This window comes from Colletotrichum navitas (genome assembly GCF_030913465.1).
Source record: "Colletotrichum navitas strain CBS 125086 chromosome Unknown LY79scaffold_1, whole genome shotgun sequence".
In the NCBI taxonomy this organism is placed as follows: Eukaryota; Fungi; Ascomycota; class Sordariomycetes; order Glomerellales; family Glomerellaceae; genus Colletotrichum; species Colletotrichum navitas.
Window position 1 is genome coordinate 1,144,537 of NW_026850547.1, and position 18,720 is coordinate 1,163,256.

At 54.8% G+C, this 18,720-nt stretch overlaps 8 protein-coding genes across 8 annotated transcripts; 5 read left to right on the forward strand and 3 right to left on the reverse strand.

The window, feature by feature from the left end:
- Window positions 1–382: 382 nt before the first annotated feature.
- Window positions 383–1,409, reverse strand: LY79DRAFT_13024 (uncharacterized protein). The gene has a single exon (XM_060550843.1). The coding sequence runs from the start codon at window positions 1,065–1,067 to the stop codon at window positions 441–443; it is 627 nt and encodes a 208-aa protein (XP_060420771.1). The 5' UTR covers window positions 1,068–1,409; the 3' UTR covers window positions 383–440.
- Window positions 1,076–2,229, forward strand: LY79DRAFT_574619 (uncharacterized protein; the record flags this gene model as incomplete). Its single annotated transcript, XM_060559612.1, has 3 exons — window positions 1,076–1,400; window positions 1,549–1,746; window positions 2,042–2,229. The coding sequence occupies 3 exons, from the start codon at window positions 1,076–1,078 to the stop codon at window positions 2,227–2,229; spliced, it is 711 nt and encodes a 236-aa protein (XP_060420772.1).
- Window positions 2,230–4,921: 2,692 nt separating this feature from the next.
- Window positions 4,922–5,692, forward strand: LY79DRAFT_13095 (uncharacterized protein). The gene has a single exon (XM_060550851.1). The coding sequence runs from the start codon at window positions 5,057–5,059 to the stop codon at window positions 5,654–5,656; it is 600 nt and encodes a 199-aa protein (XP_060420773.1). The 5' UTR covers window positions 4,922–5,056; the 3' UTR covers window positions 5,657–5,692.
- Window positions 5,693–5,845: 153 nt separating this feature from the next.
- Window positions 5,846–6,564, forward strand: LY79DRAFT_664593 (uncharacterized protein; the record flags this gene model as incomplete). The annotated part of the gene is made up of 3 exons (XM_060562917.1): window positions 5,846–5,887; window positions 6,027–6,354; window positions 6,425–6,564. 3 exons carry the CDS (start codon window positions 5,846–5,848, stop codon window positions 6,562–6,564), a joined length of 510 nt encoding a protein of 169 aa, XP_060420774.1.
- A 509-nt stretch (window positions 6,565–7,073) lies between these two features.
- LY79DRAFT_664594 (Mob1/phocein family protein) lies at window positions 7,074–8,196 on the reverse strand (the record flags this gene model as incomplete). Its single annotated transcript, XM_060562918.1, has 3 exons — window positions 7,074–7,617; window positions 7,669–7,780; window positions 7,830–8,196. 3 exons carry the CDS (start codon window positions 8,194–8,196, stop codon window positions 7,074–7,076), a joined length of 1,023 nt encoding a protein of 340 aa, XP_060420775.1.
- A 2,206-nt stretch (window positions 8,197–10,402) lies between these two features.
- Window positions 10,403–11,664, forward strand: LY79DRAFT_664595 (Leo1-like protein-domain-containing protein; the record flags this gene model as incomplete). The annotated part of the gene is made up of 2 exons (XM_060562919.1): window positions 10,403–10,654; window positions 10,708–11,664. The coding sequence occupies 2 exons, from the start codon at window positions 10,403–10,405 to the stop codon at window positions 11,662–11,664; spliced, it is 1,209 nt and encodes a 402-aa protein (XP_060420776.1).
- Window positions 11,665–12,997: 1,333 nt separating this feature from the next.
- Window positions 12,998–15,571, forward strand: LY79DRAFT_13201 (patatin-like phospholipase). Its single transcript, XM_060550868.1, has 4 exons — window positions 12,998–13,338; window positions 13,460–13,590; window positions 13,656–14,472; window positions 14,530–15,571. Exons 1-4 carry the CDS (start codon window positions 13,279–13,281, stop codon window positions 15,250–15,252), a joined length of 1,731 nt encoding a protein of 576 aa, XP_060420777.1. The 5' UTR covers window positions 12,998–13,278; the 3' UTR covers window positions 15,253–15,571.
- Window positions 15,572–17,160: 1,589 nt separating this feature from the next.
- Window positions 17,161–18,328, reverse strand: LY79DRAFT_13114 (uncharacterized protein). The gene has a single exon (XM_060550854.1). The coding sequence runs from the start codon at window positions 18,027–18,029 to the stop codon at window positions 17,397–17,399; it is 633 nt and encodes a 210-aa protein (XP_060420778.1). The 5' UTR covers window positions 18,030–18,328; the 3' UTR covers window positions 17,161–17,396.
- Between the last annotated feature and the right edge of the window lie 392 nt (window positions 18,329–18,720).

The following is an 18,720-nucleotide window of genomic DNA, read 5'->3' on the forward strand; positions in this document are numbered from 1 at the left end:
CGGATGTCTCCCCTTCCTCTTCAACAATGATCACGTTGCCTCATCGTACTTCTCATGCGCCTTGCATGAACTAGAGGCCTCGCCATGGCGTGTCTGGGCCTTCATCACCCCGTATTTCGTCTTCGACCGCCTTGTCCTGCTCCGCCTGACAAGGCCCTATTCTCGGAAGGGGCGCGGCTGACCTCAATATCGTACCCAACCGCATGTTGTTGCCCAATCCGACGACCAGATCGAGATTGCATCATACTCGACGGCAGAAGAGCCATGGGAGCTCGTTGTTTGCCGTCCGACATCCGGCTCTCTGCGGAGAGGCGCTCCAAATAACGAAGGAACAGCAATTCGACTGACTCAACGCCTCTTTCATGCTTCTGGTTCATGCTTCTTATCGTTATCGGCAGTTGCGCCAGGCTTCGAATTGTCTTTGCATGGCCTTTAGTTAATCAATTCACTCGGCCTCTTGAGACACCCATAGCCCAAGTCTTCGCAGACAGCTCAGTCAGTCCGGTCATCCGACAATTACCATTCCTTGGTCTCTTTTGTCGAAAATCATCCAATTTCCAACAAGGTCCACGGCTGATGATGAAAAGCAATATCTCGTTCAGCCACTCCTGGGACGGATTCCCGACAGGGCTGACCCCAGCGGGGCATCTGAACTTCAGAACACCCCTGCTCCCTGAATTATCTATCGGTTTACGGAGTAGATCCAAGACTGCTCTCTTCGACTTTAGCATCCCGGTGAGGATCCCCGGTCTCATTTGACCTCGCGAGTGAAGGGCTCCTGGTTCATTGAGGCGCCCGACATTACGGACTAGCAATACGATCGATGATCGAAGAGGGTGAAGGGACCGATCACCATCGCCCAAATTTCTTTCTTCCCTTGACTCACAGTCATAGCCTTCGTTGCCGTCAATTTTTGTCGGTGAGCCCCCCACCGGTAGCTCAAGCTTCGCGTCCCCGGTGTCCACTCCGGAACTACTTCCAGAGTCTCTCTCTCTCCCTTGCTCGTCCAGCTTGGAAGTCGGAGATTGACAATCAAGCGATGGATCCGAACCCCCGCCACTTGCCATGATGCGCGATGCCGCGATCCACAGCTTCCGTTTCACTCTTCCGACGTCATCCAGAGCCCTGGGACCGTCTGGGTCTCTATGGACTGCTTCTCCGCGATGAAAAAGAAAACAAAGAACTGGGTCAATATGCGCACGGTGTCATCGTCGCGTCGATGGATATTCATCGGGAGCAATGTCCCGGAAGAAAAGTCTTTAGAGCTTGGATCATTCGATTCCAGATTCCATTCATGCACACGCCCAGGATTCCCGCTCTGTCGCAAACGACTGAGACTGGTGGGTTCCAAGAGTTGCCCGGAACCTCTCCCCGTCCACAAAACCGACGCCTCCGTGGCGGTGAACAGAGGCCGTGCAGGTGGCCAACCCACGAACGGCTATCATCCCGCGTCGATGGAAGTCTTCGGAAGCAAAAACCACTTCGTCTCCAGAGCAATGACTCTTTAGGGAAAATGAAATTTCTGCGCTCCGCGTCGCCGCGCTGGAGGCCAGTCGCTTCGTCCTATCAATTATCGCGATGTCGTCAAGAGTAGGAACCGCGGTCTCCGCCGAAAGGATCTTGTCACTCAGCCACTAAAGCCACTCGTCACTTCTCACCAACCTCCACACACAAGCAGAAACCTTGTAGTGCATCGCAGAATGCCCGCCTGCGCATCCGTTTTCGTGGCCCCCAAGAACGAACCTGGTCAATCAGCGAGAGCCTGTGCGTGCGTGCTTCGACAATCCGACGTTTACTAGCACCTCGGCACATCTGCAGACTGCAGCTGCAGGGCAACGCCGTGTGCGCGTTGCAGAGCCGTTGCGACGTACAATCGAGCCATCGCAGCGTCCATTGACGGACCCGTGTTGAAGAGCGTTAACACTTCCTTCGCCAAAGTAAACCCGGGATCCGTCATCTTTCCGATCCCAACCCGCTACCCTAACTGCTGGTCGTGGGCGGTACATGGTATCAGTAACAGGGAACTGGGATCTGGCTTTAGGGTTCTTGTCCCGAATGTCGACATTCCGTTCGGCAAACAAACTCGACCAGCCACTGCCATCGTCTTCTAGCCCCGATCAGCCCGTTGGTTTCTCTTTCGACATTCAAGAGTTGACTCATCGCCCCCTGCCCGAAGGGTTGGGCATGGCTGCTTCTCCGTGTCCCACTTTTCTGTCCATTCGTGCCTAGCAGACGACTCATATTCCACGTACTCCCGGGTTGGCGGTGAAGCTCCTTTCGACTCCCTCTCCGACCTGCATTACCTGATTCGGACCCCTTGCTGCTTCATAGATTTTCCTGGGTTGTTGAGCCTATAAACAGATTGGTTGCTTTTGGTCTTGCCCCGGGGGGACGGCAAGGGAGCCACTCGTCTGGATGCTGGACGGAGTATTCTGAAACAGAGCTTGTTGCTAGGCCGCAGACGTAAACACGCGGGTAGAAGCTCCCGAAATGAAACACCCTTGATTCATCGACATTCACGAGCTGCAGTTACGAGAGATGACAACGATGCTTACACGCCCAGAGGAGAGGGAGATATCCACTAGTCGTACGACTAAGACTATACGATGTCACGGGCACACCTTGCCCCTTTGTCCCGAGGTGAGGCGGTCGACGATTTGCTATAATTACAGATAGCTGAAAAGCTACACGGGGAAGTCCGGTGCTTGGCGTAATAGCCGGCTGCCGAATGCTGATCCCGCCTTTTTCTTTTCGACCTTGTCGCGATAGCCGTGGATTTTCAGAACGGAAGTAAGGAGGGGCCAGACGGTTGTGTTTCGAGTTGATAGACGTTCAACTGTTCAAACTGATGTGTCATAGGGGGTGTGAAGAAATGTGTGATAATATGGGTTTAATACCCTTTAGGAGAGAGGCCGAAGGGTGTTGACGAGGGCCTCACAGTCAGGTATGACTGGCCTGTCCCAGACTAGCTTAACCCCTCGTCCTTAGACATCGACGAACTTTGCGTATGGCGATTTTGTTTCTCTAATGAGAATTTCTTGGTCCGCTTGGCACACGTACAGGGCTGATTCGGCGCACTACTCGTGCCTGTTGTTTCGTGACGAAGAAGTTTTGCTCCTCGTGGTCGGCCGTCGGATACGGCCTTGTTCGGGAGAGGCACGCTAAGCTCAGTGTCATTGTGTCAGGTTCTCCAAGGTGTGCTTATCGACGAGAGAGGCGGGGTTTTCTAACGTCAGAGCGAGAGATTTGACTGTGTTCCGTGAAGGCTTCAATGTGCGCCTTCTAGTCCTGCTCCAGCTTCATCCCCTTCCCGCACCTCCTCCTTTTTCTTTACTTTTTTTTTTTTTTTTTTTACTTCTTCAACAGGCCTATACTCTAGACCGGGAGCCGGAGTTCGTAATTGACGGCCACTGTGCGGCATGAGGAGCATAGTCAGGTAGTTCTTGCTCTGGCCTTTCCTCGGTGTCCGTCATCTCAAAACCGGGTCATTGTATATGGAATTTGGTGACTCATAGCGCCATCCTTCAACAACCACAAGGGCTACAGAGTCTCGGTCACTATTTTTTTTTTCCCCTTCGCCCAAAAAGCTTTGACACCATCAGCCCGGATATTCCTCTTTATGAGGTCGGTTGTGCTGATCATTGTCTGTGTCCGTATGTGTCTGTGTGGCGAGAGCTTTCGCCGAGGATCTATCCCGGGCTTCCATCTCTCGACTACCCCGGGGGAGGGGGCTTTCCTGGCATCGGAAACCTACGTCTAGTCGGGATCGTTCCAAGAACGCCACTTGGGCTTTGATTACGATCCCGGAGATCCAAGTTATTGCGGCCGTAGGAAGTTGTGAGCGTATATACCATCTCTGAAGTAGCCGCAAATGTTGGCGAAGAGTACTGTACCAAGTAAACAACCTGTCACTCGATCCGTGCGGTTTCATGGCATTTGGGCAGAGTGGCTAGTCAGCAATGCGTCGTTAAGCAGGCGGAATCCTGTGAACTTTGATATCGAAGGCATCTGCCGCTGATACCCATCGGCCTAGGGGTGGGGGGTTAAATCTTCAAGAGGGATGGATAGCATACAGGCAACCCAGCCCTAGTCCTCGCGAGATGCCTCAGTCAAATGCCCAACTGAAAGCCTTATCCACACGCAGGCCTCGAATCAACAGGAGGTTCCCTGGCTTGATGGATCAGGTCAGACCACACAAGAGTGGTTCGAATGTCGCTTCTGTCTCTCCATAACCCCCCTCTCTCCTTCTCTCTCTCTACCTGCGCCCCGGGCCGAATCCCGATACTTACAGTTCGATACACAAGCAAGTATAAAGTTTAGAAGTTTTCGTCTCTTTCATAAACTAGGCAGTTTTCAATCATGCAAGATCTAGACGATGAAGTCTGTCCGAGGGTGAAACTGGCCAACTTCAAGTTCTTCGTTGATATTATCGTTGAATCCATTTCATGGCCACGCCTAGGTGCCCTGACCAACACGCAGCCATGTTTACTGTATGAGCCAAGAAAATTCAATGGTAATAGCGTTGCGAGCTCGTCCTCGATACAACTCCCTGTCCACAGACCAGCCCTCCTATATGCCATGGTATGCTTTCTGGTCCGACATTTTCATCGTAATTTTCTAGATACATTTCGTGGTTCTCGCCGTGATGGCGTCTTCAAGGACGATGGTAGTCTCCGTAAAAGCTCTCTTGAACCTCTCGAAACCTCGGTGGCTGTTTCACGGCTCTGTATGCGTCCGTTTCTTCTTGATCGCTCAGTGGCATTGGCACAAGACCGAACAGACTGATGACCTTGGCTCACTTCCCCTGGTTGTTGGATGACATATATGAAAGGCATTCGGTCCTAGGCAGAGCTCCTGATCTGTAAGAGAAAGGTGATAACAATACGAACAGTATCCAATTTGAGGAAGATGCCGTCTACGGTGGCTGGACTTGGGGAGTTATCAGCAGGCATCTGTTCCGTCAAACCCACACTCGCAGCGACTCTCGGATTGTCTGCTCAATACCAATAAAAGTCGGGTGTTTCTCCCCGGCCAGAACGTCCCGGCCGCTCTATACATGACGGTGACAGCATACGACAAGGCCTACGCAACCTCTGAGCCGACACACGGGAACTCTACTCTGATATCAAGGTTCCCGGGACTATTTGGACTTCGCCCACCAGCCAAGACTCGCCAGGTTCACGGCCGTCCTCGAAATCACATCACTCGACTTTGGACCGCACGACGGGAATGTGGGATTGAGGAATCAAAAGTTCAATATCCCGAGCTCGATATCGAGTTGATATTGCAAGTATCAAGCTGGGTCGCTTCCGAAGGAGCAATGAAAGAGCCGCCAAACCAGCGGCTCAAGCCGAAAGCCCGCGAGAACGTGCCGCATGCGCTGATCTGCGTGCGGGACATGCATGTATGGCGCGTATGCCGCCCGCAACAACTTGCTTCTTTCGGATTTTCCCGGTGCCTTCCCACCTGCATCTCTTTTCATGCGGCTGCAGCTCCAGTTTCCGTGCGGGGAGGGGGGGATGCAGTTGGACGAAGCACATCGAACCCCTCATTCCCGCAGATCATGCCGCGGTGGCCCGGAGAGGGGAAAGGCGGGAGGGGGCAGCACATCGTAGCTCTCCCAAGACGATATAGTGGATGGATCGCACACACTTGAGGGCGGTCGACGTTTGTGACGGCCCCTCGCGTTTCCGGAAGAGTGCAAACTTCGGCACAAGTACTCAGTCTATCATTGAACGCTCTGCATCTGACTACCAAGCGCAAAAAAACAAAAAAAAAAAAAAAAACCAGGGTTGTGACATTGAATCGAATCAGGAAACCTCGACCAAGAAACAGCCGCGCCAAGATGTCCAATTTCCCCAAGCTTATTCCGGCCTTCACGGTCCAAGTGCGTGTCCCCCTCTTTGCCGTCCAAACCTCAGTTCAAATCAGACATTTACTGCTCCCGTTGCCGGACCTCCAAGCTCTCCTCTCCAATACTGCCCAGAGAGGCCCTTCACTTCCCGAACTGACCCCCCATCCCCCAGATCCATCTCGACGTCCCCACCCAAATCGGCGTCGTCGCCGTCGGCAGCTCCCAATTCCACGCGGCCTTCCTCCCGAACACGGGCGTCCTCCGGTCGGAGCCGGACTACCCGATCAAGGTCGACGCCGTCTTCGTCCACGGCGCGGACTACCTCCGCGGCGATCCGGACGGGCGCTACGTCCGGCTTGAGGTGTCGAGCGTCCTCAAGGACAAGCCGACGGGCGCGGCGATCCGCTTCGACTACACGGGGACCATTGACGTCTCCGGGCCGGCCGGGACGGTCCTGAAGGGGTTGCCCGGGGCCAAGACGACGGAGTTTGGCGATGCCTGTGAGTACCCCTCCTGGCCCTGCACAGAGGCAAACAATCACTCCATGGTCAGATACTAACGCGTACATAGTCACGCACGCCAAGTTCGAGACGGGGCACGAGGCGCTCAAGGAAATCCAGAGCAAGGTCTATGTCGGGTCCGGACGGTTCGTCGTCGAGGAGGGGAAGCCGGTTGTGGTCGAATACAAGATCAGCGAGGTGGCGGCCTAGAACATCACACATCACTTGGAATCGAGCCAAACACCGTCTCCTGTTAACTGCGATACTTCTTTTCGTCTACAACCCGCACGTTCTCCACCCCCCGGTTCCCGCTCCTTCTCCCCCAAAGCATTCATGAGAGACGTTGTTCATCCCGTTTGTCTGTGTATGAGAGACTCTTGAGACTTTGTCTGCCTAGCCGTAGTAGCAAACCCGAAACTCCAACATGCAGCCCCTTCCTCTTCTCGGCTGCTGCAAATGCAATGCGTGCGTGGCGTGTTTAAATTCTTTTATTTTATTTTTCTTGTCGTTGTCTTGATCTTGAACTCCGTGCTTCTTTCCATTTCAACGAATTCACAGGCGTCGACGGCGAGGAGATGCATGAGCAGAACGACTGGCGTACCTCCGTAATCAAGAGTTTAGCCTCACGTCTCCAAGAGACAGAGCACTCAGGAATCCGTTTAGCAACGCCGTATACCACTTCGATTCTGCTAGCCGTGCTGTCATGTTTATACAAATATTTAGGAAACACCAGCCAGCTGCATCAGGCGCTCGCCAGCCCTGAGGTTGGCGTACTCGTAGGCCTTCGACTCGGGAGGGAAGGTGCCGTTGGCGGCCCAGAGGTCGATCAAAGGCTGCATGGGCTCCAGCTCGTGGGGCTTAAGCATGTCGAGGGCCGTGGCGGTCAGGATGAAGTGGCTGAAGCAACTGTTGAGTGATTTCTCGAGGTTCAGGTGGTAGAAGGGCTCGACAAAGTGGGCCCAGTAGAGATGAGAGTAGACGCGGAACATCTGGCGAAAGATGGTCTGGCAGACGTCGATGAAGTTCTGGGGGAAGCCGGATCGCTTGCCGATCCAATCGGGCTCGCCAGGGTTCGTGAGCTGCGAGAGAGGCGTCGTGGTGATGGCCGGGTTATGCGCATAGGACACGCCCGATGGGTCGGTCGGGAAGATATTGGTGTCGTCAATCTTGCCTGAGATCCATCTCTGCATAAGAGTCATGTACTCGAAGGCAGGAAGCTCGACCGGTTCCCGGCGACTGTTGAGCCACGTGAAGGAGTGGTTCCTGGGCACCGTTAGACCACAACGAGGCAGGAAGGAGATTCTGGCAACTTACGCTCCGGCGGACATCCGGGGGCAGGTGGTCGCGTTGCAGATGGTCGAGCCATCCTCTTCCTTCTCATGGAGAACACGGACAAAGTTCCAGAGGTTTCTGTAATGCTCAACGACTGCGTATGGTCAGCAGGAAGCGCAACCAGTCACAGAACCGTTACTTACCCTGATGGGCGATCCACTCGCCCTGCTCGACCGTCTTGGGTCTCGCGCTCAGTGTCATAAAGTTGCCCTTGACGATGTGTTTGCCATAGTTGGAGTTGAGCCAGATAGGCATGGGTCGAGGCAGGTGATAGGAGTTGAGGATACTGTCTCCATCGGTCAAGCTGCCCTGGTCATCCATGCCAATGGAGTGGGCGAGAGACGGAGAGTTGGGCAGGGGCGGGACTTTGGGAGCGTTGTTGGTGGACGGCTGGCTTCCGTGGGAAATGGTCGGTGACGTAGGCTGCTGACCAGCGGTGGAAGATGTAGGGGACTTGTTTGAGCCCGGCGGTTTGGCGGCTTGTCCCCGGAAGCGGGCGTTGCTATTCATCAATAACCGATTAGCTGGGAGAATCCTAAAGCCATAACGAAACTCCGAGGCACAGAAAGGAGTTCAGTATGATGGTAGTAGCGACCACTAGGCCGGCTACCGGGAGGTATTAGGATCCAAGGATTTCCCCCCCGTCCATGTTGACAAAACCTGACTCAGGCTAGGCATGGCCTGTAGGCCCAAGGGCTTGTATTGGCAATCAAGGGATGTTTGAGACCCAACTAGGCCACAAGGTGTCTGAGGGTGAAATGACTGGCGAGATTGTGTGCGGTGAGAGTATTGAAGAAGGTCTGCAAAACGGGCGACTGTAAGGCAACCCAGTATCGCTGCGTTTCGCCAGAAAAAAAAAAGACGATGTGGTTTATCAAGAAACTGGACAACAAGCATGGTGAAAGAAAAAGACTGGGTCTGCATAAAAACCCTCCATGGTAAGGTCGGTGGTGCCAAAGACTGTCAGGTAGAGGATGCGTCCACTTGATTGCCGTTGCCTTCGGGAAAGTCGACAAAGCCTGAACTGCCTGCTTGGTTATCCAATTCAGGGGCTCCATTACAGTTCCAGCGAGAGAGAGAGAGAGAGAGAGAGAGCCTTCGTCCTCGCTGTGGCAGTCAGACGCCCAGCAGAGACCTCACCACTCATTAATTGTGGTAACTGCATGTAATGATTCGCTTCCCTGGCTAGCAAATTGCCGACTTTGTCAAATGCAGACGGGCCAGGTCAGGAGCAGCTCGATACTGGTCCCTTAGCCAATTCTTGAGACGAGGAGGCTGCGGATTGTGATGAGGAGGTGTGGTTTTGTGTGTTCGTTTGATGGTAATTGTCACTCGTGACAATCCCATGTTGTTGCCACCTTGCCCTTTCCCCTCCCTGACTGGGCACACCGAAGCATTGGCACAGTCGGCGGCTGCAATGCTGGGTTGCGACAATTGCACCTAGTAGGGTCGAAACAGGTGCCCCTCAAAGATGCGCTTGTTTCCGTACTTGGATCCGATAGTACAGTAGCCAAGGCTGCGGACAGCTGAGATGGCCGACCGAGGACGGTCTGACCTGGCTACAACGAAAGGAGAGCAACTCGACCGAGAAGTGCCACCAAAACCACTAGAATCCGACCCTGTCTTCGTGATCCATGCTTTGGAAATGCCCTCAAGAGTGACAATGCACCCCCCCATGTCTCAGCGGTGACCGGGACGCAGTGCATGAACCAAAGAAGGAACGGGATGGCTGCGGCACTAGCCGAAGACCCGACTTCACAGCTGTCTGCTATGCAGCCAGCATGAATATCGGAGCCTCCATATTTCCATCGTGTAAAGAACAATGGCGGTGAGGAAGAGCAAGAACAAGAAGAAACAATTCGCACAACGAAATGTGGCAAGGAAAATAATGAAAGCAACTCACATTCCTGAGAAGAGGTTCGACATGTTAAGAGGAGGTACCCGCGGTGAGGGGGAATCGGCGGGGGTTATAAGGATGAGGCGACCGGCGCGCCTCCTGGCAAGACTTAAAGAGGCTGGACTATTGGGTTTCAGCTCTGCTGAGTCCGTCTGTTGGTTTGATAATCGAAAAATGGCCGGATATCAATCAAGGAGAGAGGGTTAAGCTGAAAAGGGGCGATTGAAGGTGAGCTTCTTCAGACTACGTTCGCTCCTGCATCCTCGAGGAGTGGCGGCATGAGAGGCGCTAGACTTGAAGCGTCACGTTAAGCGAGAGCACGGGCCGTCACCTCCACAGCCTTGGGTACCATTGCACCATCCCTATTGGACTCGCTCTGGACCGAAAGAAGGGTCTGACTTCCTTCAGCCTCGTGTGGCATACGGGGGGTTGGGATGCTGGCGGTGTGTTTTGCATCGCCGTTGAACTCAAGATTATCTCAAAGAATGAGTGGCCGAATCATCTCTCTTACTCCATAAGTCTGGCCAAAGTTTGGTAGCTTGGACCCCTTGCCGGTTGCCCTCTCGGTATTACCTGGTTGATATCGGTTTGGGCCGCCACGTATTACTGAGAGGTGTGGCGGTGCACACCGGCCTCATTCAATTCAAGTCGATACAGGTGGGTCGGAATTTTGAGACAGGGATTGTTCAAGCCTCGCTCTTGACCTTCCTCAGAACAAAGAAGCTAAGCTGCTAGCCACGTCCGACTGGTAGGTCTTCACCGGCAATTCAATACCCAAGACACTCACTCCATCCGCCCTCGAGCATCTCAATCGCCATAATGTCTGATTCGGAAGAATTGGTCGAGCTTCCCGAAGAGGAGGATGACCTCTTCGGCGACGAGCCAGCGGACGAGGTCCTGGAGGACCGCAGTCGCGCTGGCAGCGAACGCGACGACGCGGCATCCGATCAGGACGCGGGCGAGGGTTATGGCAGAGATGACGAGGCGCCGGCCATAACAGATTACGAGACCAAGGTCATCGAGGCCGTTGAGATGCAGCGCCACCGCATCCCCAAGGCGAAGGATCAGAGAGTGAGTCGACACGGCGGTCCAAGTCGGCCGCGACGTGCGCTGACGATGAACAGTTGCGATCTCTTCGCGTCCCCAAGTTCATGAGAATCGTCCCTACGCTTTTCGATCCCGAAACGTTCGAGCCTACTGAGCAAGACATCGAGGACGCCAAAGCCGAGGTGCCCAGGGCCGACATCCGCGTTCGAAGACAGGGAAACAAGCTGCAAAGCAACGCTATGATTCACAGATGGAGCGATGGCTCTGTGACAATGACTGTCGGCGACGAGCACTTTGAAGTGACGACCAAGGCACTGGCCCCTGGACCAGACCAGCCGTACTCCGAACTCCAAGACGGACACTACTACGCCGCTGCCGCCGAGTACTCGAGCAACTTCCTCATGTTCGTAGGGCATGTCACCGATCAGTATATTGTCCGACCCGGAAAGGAAGTTGCCGACGACGCTCTGATTGCTCTTGCGGAGCGCATGGCAACGATATCACAAAAGCCCCAGGAGAAAGACATGATCATCAACACGATCCAGGATCCCGAGCTGCGCAAAAGACAGGCAGAACAAGCAGAAAAGGAGCGCATGAAGATGCAAAGACGCCGCGAGACGCAGAGTGCCCGGATGGATGCCAGCCGCGGATTTGGCCGCGGCGGAGGCCTATCCATTGGCGACCTCGAAGGCGGACGGCGTGCTGGCGGATCGCGGAAGAGAGGCATGCCTGGCGCACCGAAGCAAAAGAGAAGGCGTCCCGAGTATGACTCTGACGATGACCTGCCTTCTGGTGCGCGCAGGCAGGACGATTACGATTTGGAGGACGATTTCATTGTCGCGAGCGACGAGGAGGTCAGCGAGGGGGATCAGGACGACGAAGAGGAGCTTCTTGATGACGACGAGGCGCCGCGGCACAAGAAGCGACAGAGGAGGTCGGATGATGAGGATGCTGATGGCGATGATGATGACATGATGGAGCCAAGCGGCCGCGGAAGACGTCGCCATGTTGTCGATGACGACGACTCGGAGTGAGAATATGGTCGCGTCCTACCTAGGCTAGCCCATTGATACAGAGCTGGCCGCCATCAACCACTGTAATATACCAGGCCTACATTTCTTTTGCGCAAGCCGCGCGAGCGCGCCAAATGTTGTTTCACAGGAACAACCGAAATATGAGCAGTGCAAGCAGCGCGGGTTTATTATAACCTGTGCCTTGGTTGCGAAGAGGAAACGATACCTAAGCTCAGCAGACCAGCAACCAAATCGTGACATTGTATCCTATGGAACTTGGCCGTACTGGGGCTAGTGCCAGCAAACGGCGGGGGCACGTGCTGCAGCTGCTGTGCGTTCTTTGTCTCTCGGAGCCGTTGAGGGCCAGTTTGACTTTGTTAATGAAGAGCGACTCGTCGATATCGATATCCCGTCTTAAGCTAGCTTATCAATTTATCATGAGATAAGATAGTGACCCTTTTAATATCCGAGTTGAAAGAGTACATCCCAATGCTTATTGAGTTGGAGAGTACCGGGCGCATTGCTAAGGGCGTGGAAGACTCCAGGGCTCTTGAGCGGCAGTGTGCCGACAGTGTGCACGTTCTTGGCGAGCACGGTTCCAGCAGCCCCGATCTCGCGGATGATGGCCTTGTGCCTAAATAGCACTTTCACATGTCGAAGCTACCTAGGTAGTGCTACGGTACTAGGTCGTTAGTATTTGGACGGCGATAAGGGTCACATGATGTCTGACTCACATAACCCAGGGCTAAGCAAATCGATTATGATATTTCGGTATAAATGTGGACCGCACGGAGGGATCCTAGCTGGGTGGTTGGTCCCCGTTGTTGCTGTCCAGATACTAATGAACCATTACTGTGAGAATGGGACGGCACAGCCAAGGAGCTGAGGGAGCTGCCCCCCAACTTGCCAGCTCGAGGAGGGTCAGCACGGGTGCACGGAGTGGGGTCTCGTGGTGAATCCGAACCAGCAATGCCGTAAATGCACCTGGTATCCGTAAATGCAGCAGCGAGAGCAATTCGGGTGAGGGGAAAGTGGTCCCGCCCTGCAGCCTGCCCCAGAATCCCCAGATCATCCGGCGGCAATCCCGAATACCGACCGCTGCTCGTGCTCGCTCCCCCTTGCCTTGGGTTTGGCCAAATCACGAACAGTTGCCCGGTACGGTGGCCGAATCAATAGATACTCGTTCCTACTTCGAATCCGACATCGAAGAACACACAGACTTCGAGCTTACCTCACCATTGAAGACGCGCGCGCGCACGCACACGATTCTTTCACGACCCTCTCCCTATCCCTCTATCTCCCTGTCTCCCCGTCTCCCCGAAGCGTCCACCATTCATCCGTCGGCTCGTTTGCTCTCTAGCGATTCTTCTTGTTCTCGCCTGATCTCGAATGGCCCGTTGATACACCGTCTGTTGGCTGTATCTGTCCGCCCATTTACCCTCAGCCCACCTTCAAAACTGGAATGGAAACACCCCTCTAGTCAGAGACAATACGCTCGTCTCGCTCCGCCGGCCCACTGTGCCATAATGCCATGACCACCACACATCACCCGTCATTATCCTCTTCAGTATCGTTATTTCCCAACAGCTTGGGCTCCTCCATGGTCTTGATCAACATTATCGCCGTCGCGCAACCATGGGAGTAGTCGTTGCGCTCTGGCAAGTGGCCGTAGACGTGACGCACTTTTGGCAGCATGTACGTATATCCATGCGAATCTGTGCATTACTCGCCGATGGGGATTGGTCTGCCGGCGGGCCATTACTCTGCTTGCACTCTACCTGCACAGGCTGCGGCTGACCTCGATGCACAACTGCAGAAACTCCGCGCCTGGTACACACGTAAGACTCCCGTCGAACTATGGCTCGAACTCCTCCGCCATGCCGAAGCCTTTGAGGACTGGGAAGAGGCGGCGCTGCATCTGGATAACTTGCTTGGACTGGACTTGTGGTGAGCAACCGCTGTTGATGTTCATGTCTTAGAACCGCATGCTAATTTTCTCCGTACCGCGACAGGAGGAATAACCCAACGTCCAAGTTCTACGACTACCGCCTGATCAACGAGCGCCTCAACTCCTTGATCACTGCGAGGGAAGATGGCAACCTTAATCAGCTGGTCAACCTGCTCCGCTCCGGCCTGATCCGGAACTTGGGCAACATCACTGCTCCTACCCTTTACAACCGGTCCTTCGCCGGCACCAAATACTTGATCGAAGAATACATTACACAGATCGCCGAAGCAGTGGAGGATATCACACATCTACCAACGACGCCAGTGTCCGATTCTTATGGAGCTCCGGTTGGGTTGACCAACCAGATGAAGTTGGATTTCATCCACGACACTCGACAAGCCTTCGGAAGAAGCACGCTTGTTCTTCAGGGTGGTGCTATTTTCGGAGTGTGCCATCTCGGTGTCGTGAAAGCGTTGTTTCTCCGAGGTCTGCTCCCACGAATTATTACTGGAACCGCGACGGGCGCCCTCATAGCCGCTTTGGTGGCCATCCACACCGAGGAGGAGCTTCCCAACGTGCTCAAAGGGGATGGCATTGATCTGTCCGCGTTTTCCGGCAAGTTTAAGGCCGAAAAAGGTCTACAAAAAGACCAATCCTACGCGACGAGGTGGAACACGCTCCTGAGAAGACTAAAAAGGTTCACTCGTGAAGGCTACTTTCTCGACGTCAAGGTCTTGGAGGACTGCGTGAGAGCCAATGTTGGCGACTTGACATTCGAGGAGGCATACAACAGAAGCAAGAGGGTTCTAAACATCACTGTTGCTACGGCTGACCAAGGGGGCGTTCCGACACTACTCAACTATCTGACGGCACCGAACGTGGTGAGTATTATGCTTCTTGTTCGGAGTAGGGAAAAAAGGGACTGACACCAGTGAAAGCTTATATGGACAGCCGCAGTGGCTTCGAATGCCTCCACACCCAGTCTTTACGGCCACCGCGAGACGACAGTGCTCTGTAAAGATGCGCATGGAAACATCGTACCTTGGGCGCCGGCGAACACGATCGACTTCCACCATTGGACACATGTTTCGTATTCGGAACGCGAGTCGCCACTCCTCAGGATCGCCGAGCTTTTCAATGTGAACCACTTCATTGTCAGCCAGGCCCGCCCCTACCTCATTCCCTTTTTACAGAGCGACATGCACGGCCCGTCACTCATGGAGACGCGTAATAGCACGACGTCAATTACGGCCTTTTTGGCCCGCATGGTGGGATTGGAGATCAGGCACCGCTTACGCCAGCTTGACACGTTACGTCTTCTACCGGCAGGTATACGTCGCTTCCTTGTTGACGAACAAGTGCCGGGGGCGTCGATGACTCTGGTCCCCGAGGTGTCAGCTGGCGACTTTGTACGCTTGCTCGAGACGCCGACAAGGGAGACGCTAGATTACTGGATTTCGAGGGGCGAGCGGAGCGTTTGGCCTGCCGTTGCCGCGCTTCGGATTCGCTGTGCTGTCGAGAACGAGCTGGACAGGTCATACCAGACCGTCCGCAGATTGAAGGCGGGTGGTCTCCGGAGGAAAGGTTCAACAGCAGCGGCAGCGCCATTGGACAACAGCAACAAAGAGCGAAGAGCAAGCAGCTTGGGGGCTGCATACTGATGGTGCCGACCGGAAGCAGGCTGCACGCTGCAGCTGATCAATCCCATGCCACCCGAGGGTCGAACCCTGAGGCCTCGGGTGTCAGCCCAAATGCATGCGAATCCCGCGTTGACGCTCGACGGTACTGTATCATCCACACAAGGCACACTGTAGCTTGGGGGAGTGGCTCATTTACAAATTCATGCCAGCCTCGTGGTTGGTCAGGGCGAGACGGTCACGATCAATGAACGGCGTGGCGTTTTGGGGTCCGAAGATGATTACGCGGTAACGGGGAGGCGTGGGGAAGACATACCGGTTGTCAATGAACGGCCAAGGTGTTCTCGAAGACTGCCACTTTCAGGTTGTCGGTCAGGCTGCAGGTTACAGGCAGGGGGGGCGGGCCTAAGCAGAATGCAGGAGGGTTCAGCCCGGCTAGTATGACGGAGGGAACGCATCCCAGTGACGAGTTGGATGACCTATAGACCGAATGCTGCACGGAAGCTTTTCTTCTCCTGGTGTCATGGCCAAATCTGGAGACCGACGGTGAAGATGGATGGAATGCGTGAATGTCCTAGGGGAGCCGTCCAAGGGGAGCCGTCCATGGCGGAATGCCTCACCGCGCCCCCCCTCGATGGATATGCATGCGCGCTCCTACTTGTTAATCCCTCAAAGTCGTAGTTATTCCCATTCGAAGCCCGTCAGTTGGCCTTGCCAATAGTCTCGGGGGTGATGGAAGGCGATTCCGCGCAGCACCGGCGACGTGTTGGACCCCGGCACACCCACACACCCACACCCACACAAACCAGTCACACCTGCGATAGGTACAGGCATGAAACCATGGACAAGTTGAGTGGGGACGGCGGGCTGATAGAGAAGGAAGAGGATGCGGTGGCGTGCATGTCTTGGGCGGGCAGGTAAGAGGGGCCAGTGCAGGAGATCCGTACGCTAGGGACCTTCTCGAAGCCTTCTCGAAGCGTTCTCGAAGCGTTCGAGGTACCATGAGGTCACTCGCTGGGCAGGCCAGTGCCAGGATAGAACAGGCAGGGCTGCAGCGAGGGGGCTGCTCGCTCGCTCGCTCCTACAGAAAGTACTCTTGTCGACTGTGCAATCTTGGGCTTGCTTGGCGAAGCCGGCACCGCGGCCTCAATGAGAATTGGGTAACACGGAAAGGGAGCATCAAGATGTGAAGGAAATATTTCGCTCAGCGGTCACGAGGGATCGGTGGATGCACTGGTCTTGGTTCCTGCGCCGCACGTTGTTCCTCGGTTGGTTGCATGTCGTGGACGCCGGCGAACAGTTCCGGCTTGGGTGTGCGTAGCAAAGGTTGCTCAGGAGCATTCCGAGGCCAAGGGTCGGGTACGAAGTCCGCTCGCTCTCTCCCCTTGTTCCATAGAGTCGCCCGGTATGTGTGGCCGGGGGCCTGAGGTGAAGCGCTCGACACGGTTGCAACGGGTAGACCTAGGTCCTACAGTCGTCCCGAACTGGCGAAAGTGGACAAATGGCCGGCGCTTAGGACTCGACGCCCGAGAATTGTGGTTCGGGGACTGGAGCTGCCATTTGGCGCAGGCCGCATCTGTGTCTGTGCCGCCAGGTGACCTGGCATGCGTCGAAGATCTTTCCCTGCAGCAGCCCGCCCTTGGGCTCGTGCTGGTGCCAGAGGCTCCCGTATCTTCACAATGGGCGATGTTGCCCATGTTTTTGTAATATACTATCCGCTATGGAGGAGGTCGAGTAGGTAGTTCGTCAGCCTTCGGGCTCCACTAATTTGAAATTGTCGGTGTTGCCGGCAGCGCGTATGCGCCGTCTCGACCCGGAGCTGCGGGGAAGTGGCACAGGATATCCCTGCGCTAATTAGTCCTGACCCCAATTCATAAGGCCCTAGCAACGAACACCCAGTGCTTAGGTTGGGGGTGGTATTGTCTTCTGCGTCGTGACGTCGGGCAGACTGCGTGCGCATTGCTGGGCGTGTACGCAGCATATCTATGTCTCTCGAAGATCGGAGCATATGCCCGACCGAGGGATCTGTAGGGGAACTGACGTGAACGGCACGCCAGGTGGCAGGGGGCTGAGATATCCGAGTCAAGCCAGGAGCCACGGAGGATTAGCCTGGCGGGATATGCTAAGATGGAAGCGACGGTTCACTTGACTCTGGTTGACCGCGCGTTTCAGATCGACTGACAGCAGTAGCGTACCCATTCGGTAAGAAACAGACGATGGCCGGGTTTCTTGGCGTTCGGACATGAACCAATGATGCCTAGGAAACGGATTAAGCCGCGACGATCGAAACTGTTTGGCAATCTGATGTTGTCAAAAACAATTGATTGAATCGAGTAGTAACTTGCATCTCGGTGTGAAGGTAGCAAGAGATTAAGGTTTGATGTGATATGGAGATTGGGTCTGATGACAATCCAGAAGGCCCGTGATGCAACAACGTCTTCCTGAACCTGGACAGTGCGGCCATCGGCCTCGAGGCTCGCCCCCGGACGGACGGGACACGTCAACATGGTTCTTCGGTGAGCAAGCTTGGCAAGGTGACGCTCGTATTGGCGATCGTTGTCCAGCCCGTGCGCGTTGCGAAGCGGGATCGGAGACCAAAGCATATACCTATTCACAGCTAGGGTTGGCTGTGCAGTGCGGACGCCATCCAAAGTTGGGAGGGGCGCATGACGAGCTAGTCCGTGTGTTTGCGGCATCCAAAGATCTATGTCGGCAAGAAGTAACGACTGGCACTTAGTAGCGAGATCGGAACATGGGATGGCAGAGGACGAGCTGCATGGCATGCATTGGGATGATGCCATCAACCGTTGTCAAGTAGGGCGCAAAGGGAAGAATTAGCGCCAAACGTGCCATTCTCCACCCTTTGGATATACACGAGAGGAAAAACGAGGCGAGCAAAGAGCAGTGAGTCGTGAGGTAGGTAACGAAGGGTGGAAGGGAGAGAGAGAGTCCTCACACGGCCAAGACCTGAGGCCAAATTCGGGTTCGGCATACCTGTCTCAAGCTATTGGGAAGGAAAGCAGCGGAATCGATGCGGAATGGCAGGTCGCTGAAATGAGGAAAGAGAGACGACGACATGAACCAAAGTCCAGGGTCTGAAGGACCCTCCCTCCATACAACAGCGTGGGAAAGTACTGTGCTTAGACCCCACATCTACAGTACACACACCTACCTACCTACCTACCTACCTACCTACCTACCTACCTGCACTACACCTCCCCAGGAATCCGGATCCAGCTGTCCTCACCCACGCCCTCCCTCACACCTTCACCCACGGCTGCACACCCACCTGTCTGGGTAATGAGCCTCTCTCTCCTTGGATGCTGCTATCTGTCGCACCACCACCATCATCGACATGCCGGGCTCAGCCATGTAGTGTAGCTGCCCAGAGGTGACAGCCATGATGTGTGCCTGCATCGGGTCAGATGGTCATAAAAAGGGGCCCAGGAAGAGAGGGAAAAGGAGGGGGAGGAAGTGATGGATGAGCGAACC

Coding starts and splice junctions, on each gene's coding strand:
- LY79DRAFT_13024 (XM_060550843.1), bottom strand. CDS start 1,067: ATGGCAAGTGGCGGGGGTTCGGATCCATCGCTTGATTGTCAATCTCCG.
- LY79DRAFT_13095 (XM_060550851.1), top strand. CDS start 5,057: ATGACGGTGACAGCATACGACAAGGCCTACGCAACCTCTGAGCCGACA.
- LY79DRAFT_13201 (XM_060550868.1), top strand. CDS start 13,279: ATGGGAGTAGTCGTTGCGCTCTGGCAAGTGGCCGTAGACGTGACGCAC. Junction 13,339..13,459: donor TGACGCACTTTTGGCAGCAT/GTACGTATATCC, acceptor GCACAACTGCAG/AAACTCCGCGCCTGGTACAC. Junction 14,473..14,529: donor ATCTGACGGCACCGAACGTG/GTGAGTATTATG, acceptor CACCAGTGAAAG/CTTATATGGACAGCCGCAGT.
- LY79DRAFT_13114 (XM_060550854.1), bottom strand. CDS start 18,029: ATGGCATCATCCCAATGCATGCCATGCAGCTCGTCCTCTGCCATCCCA.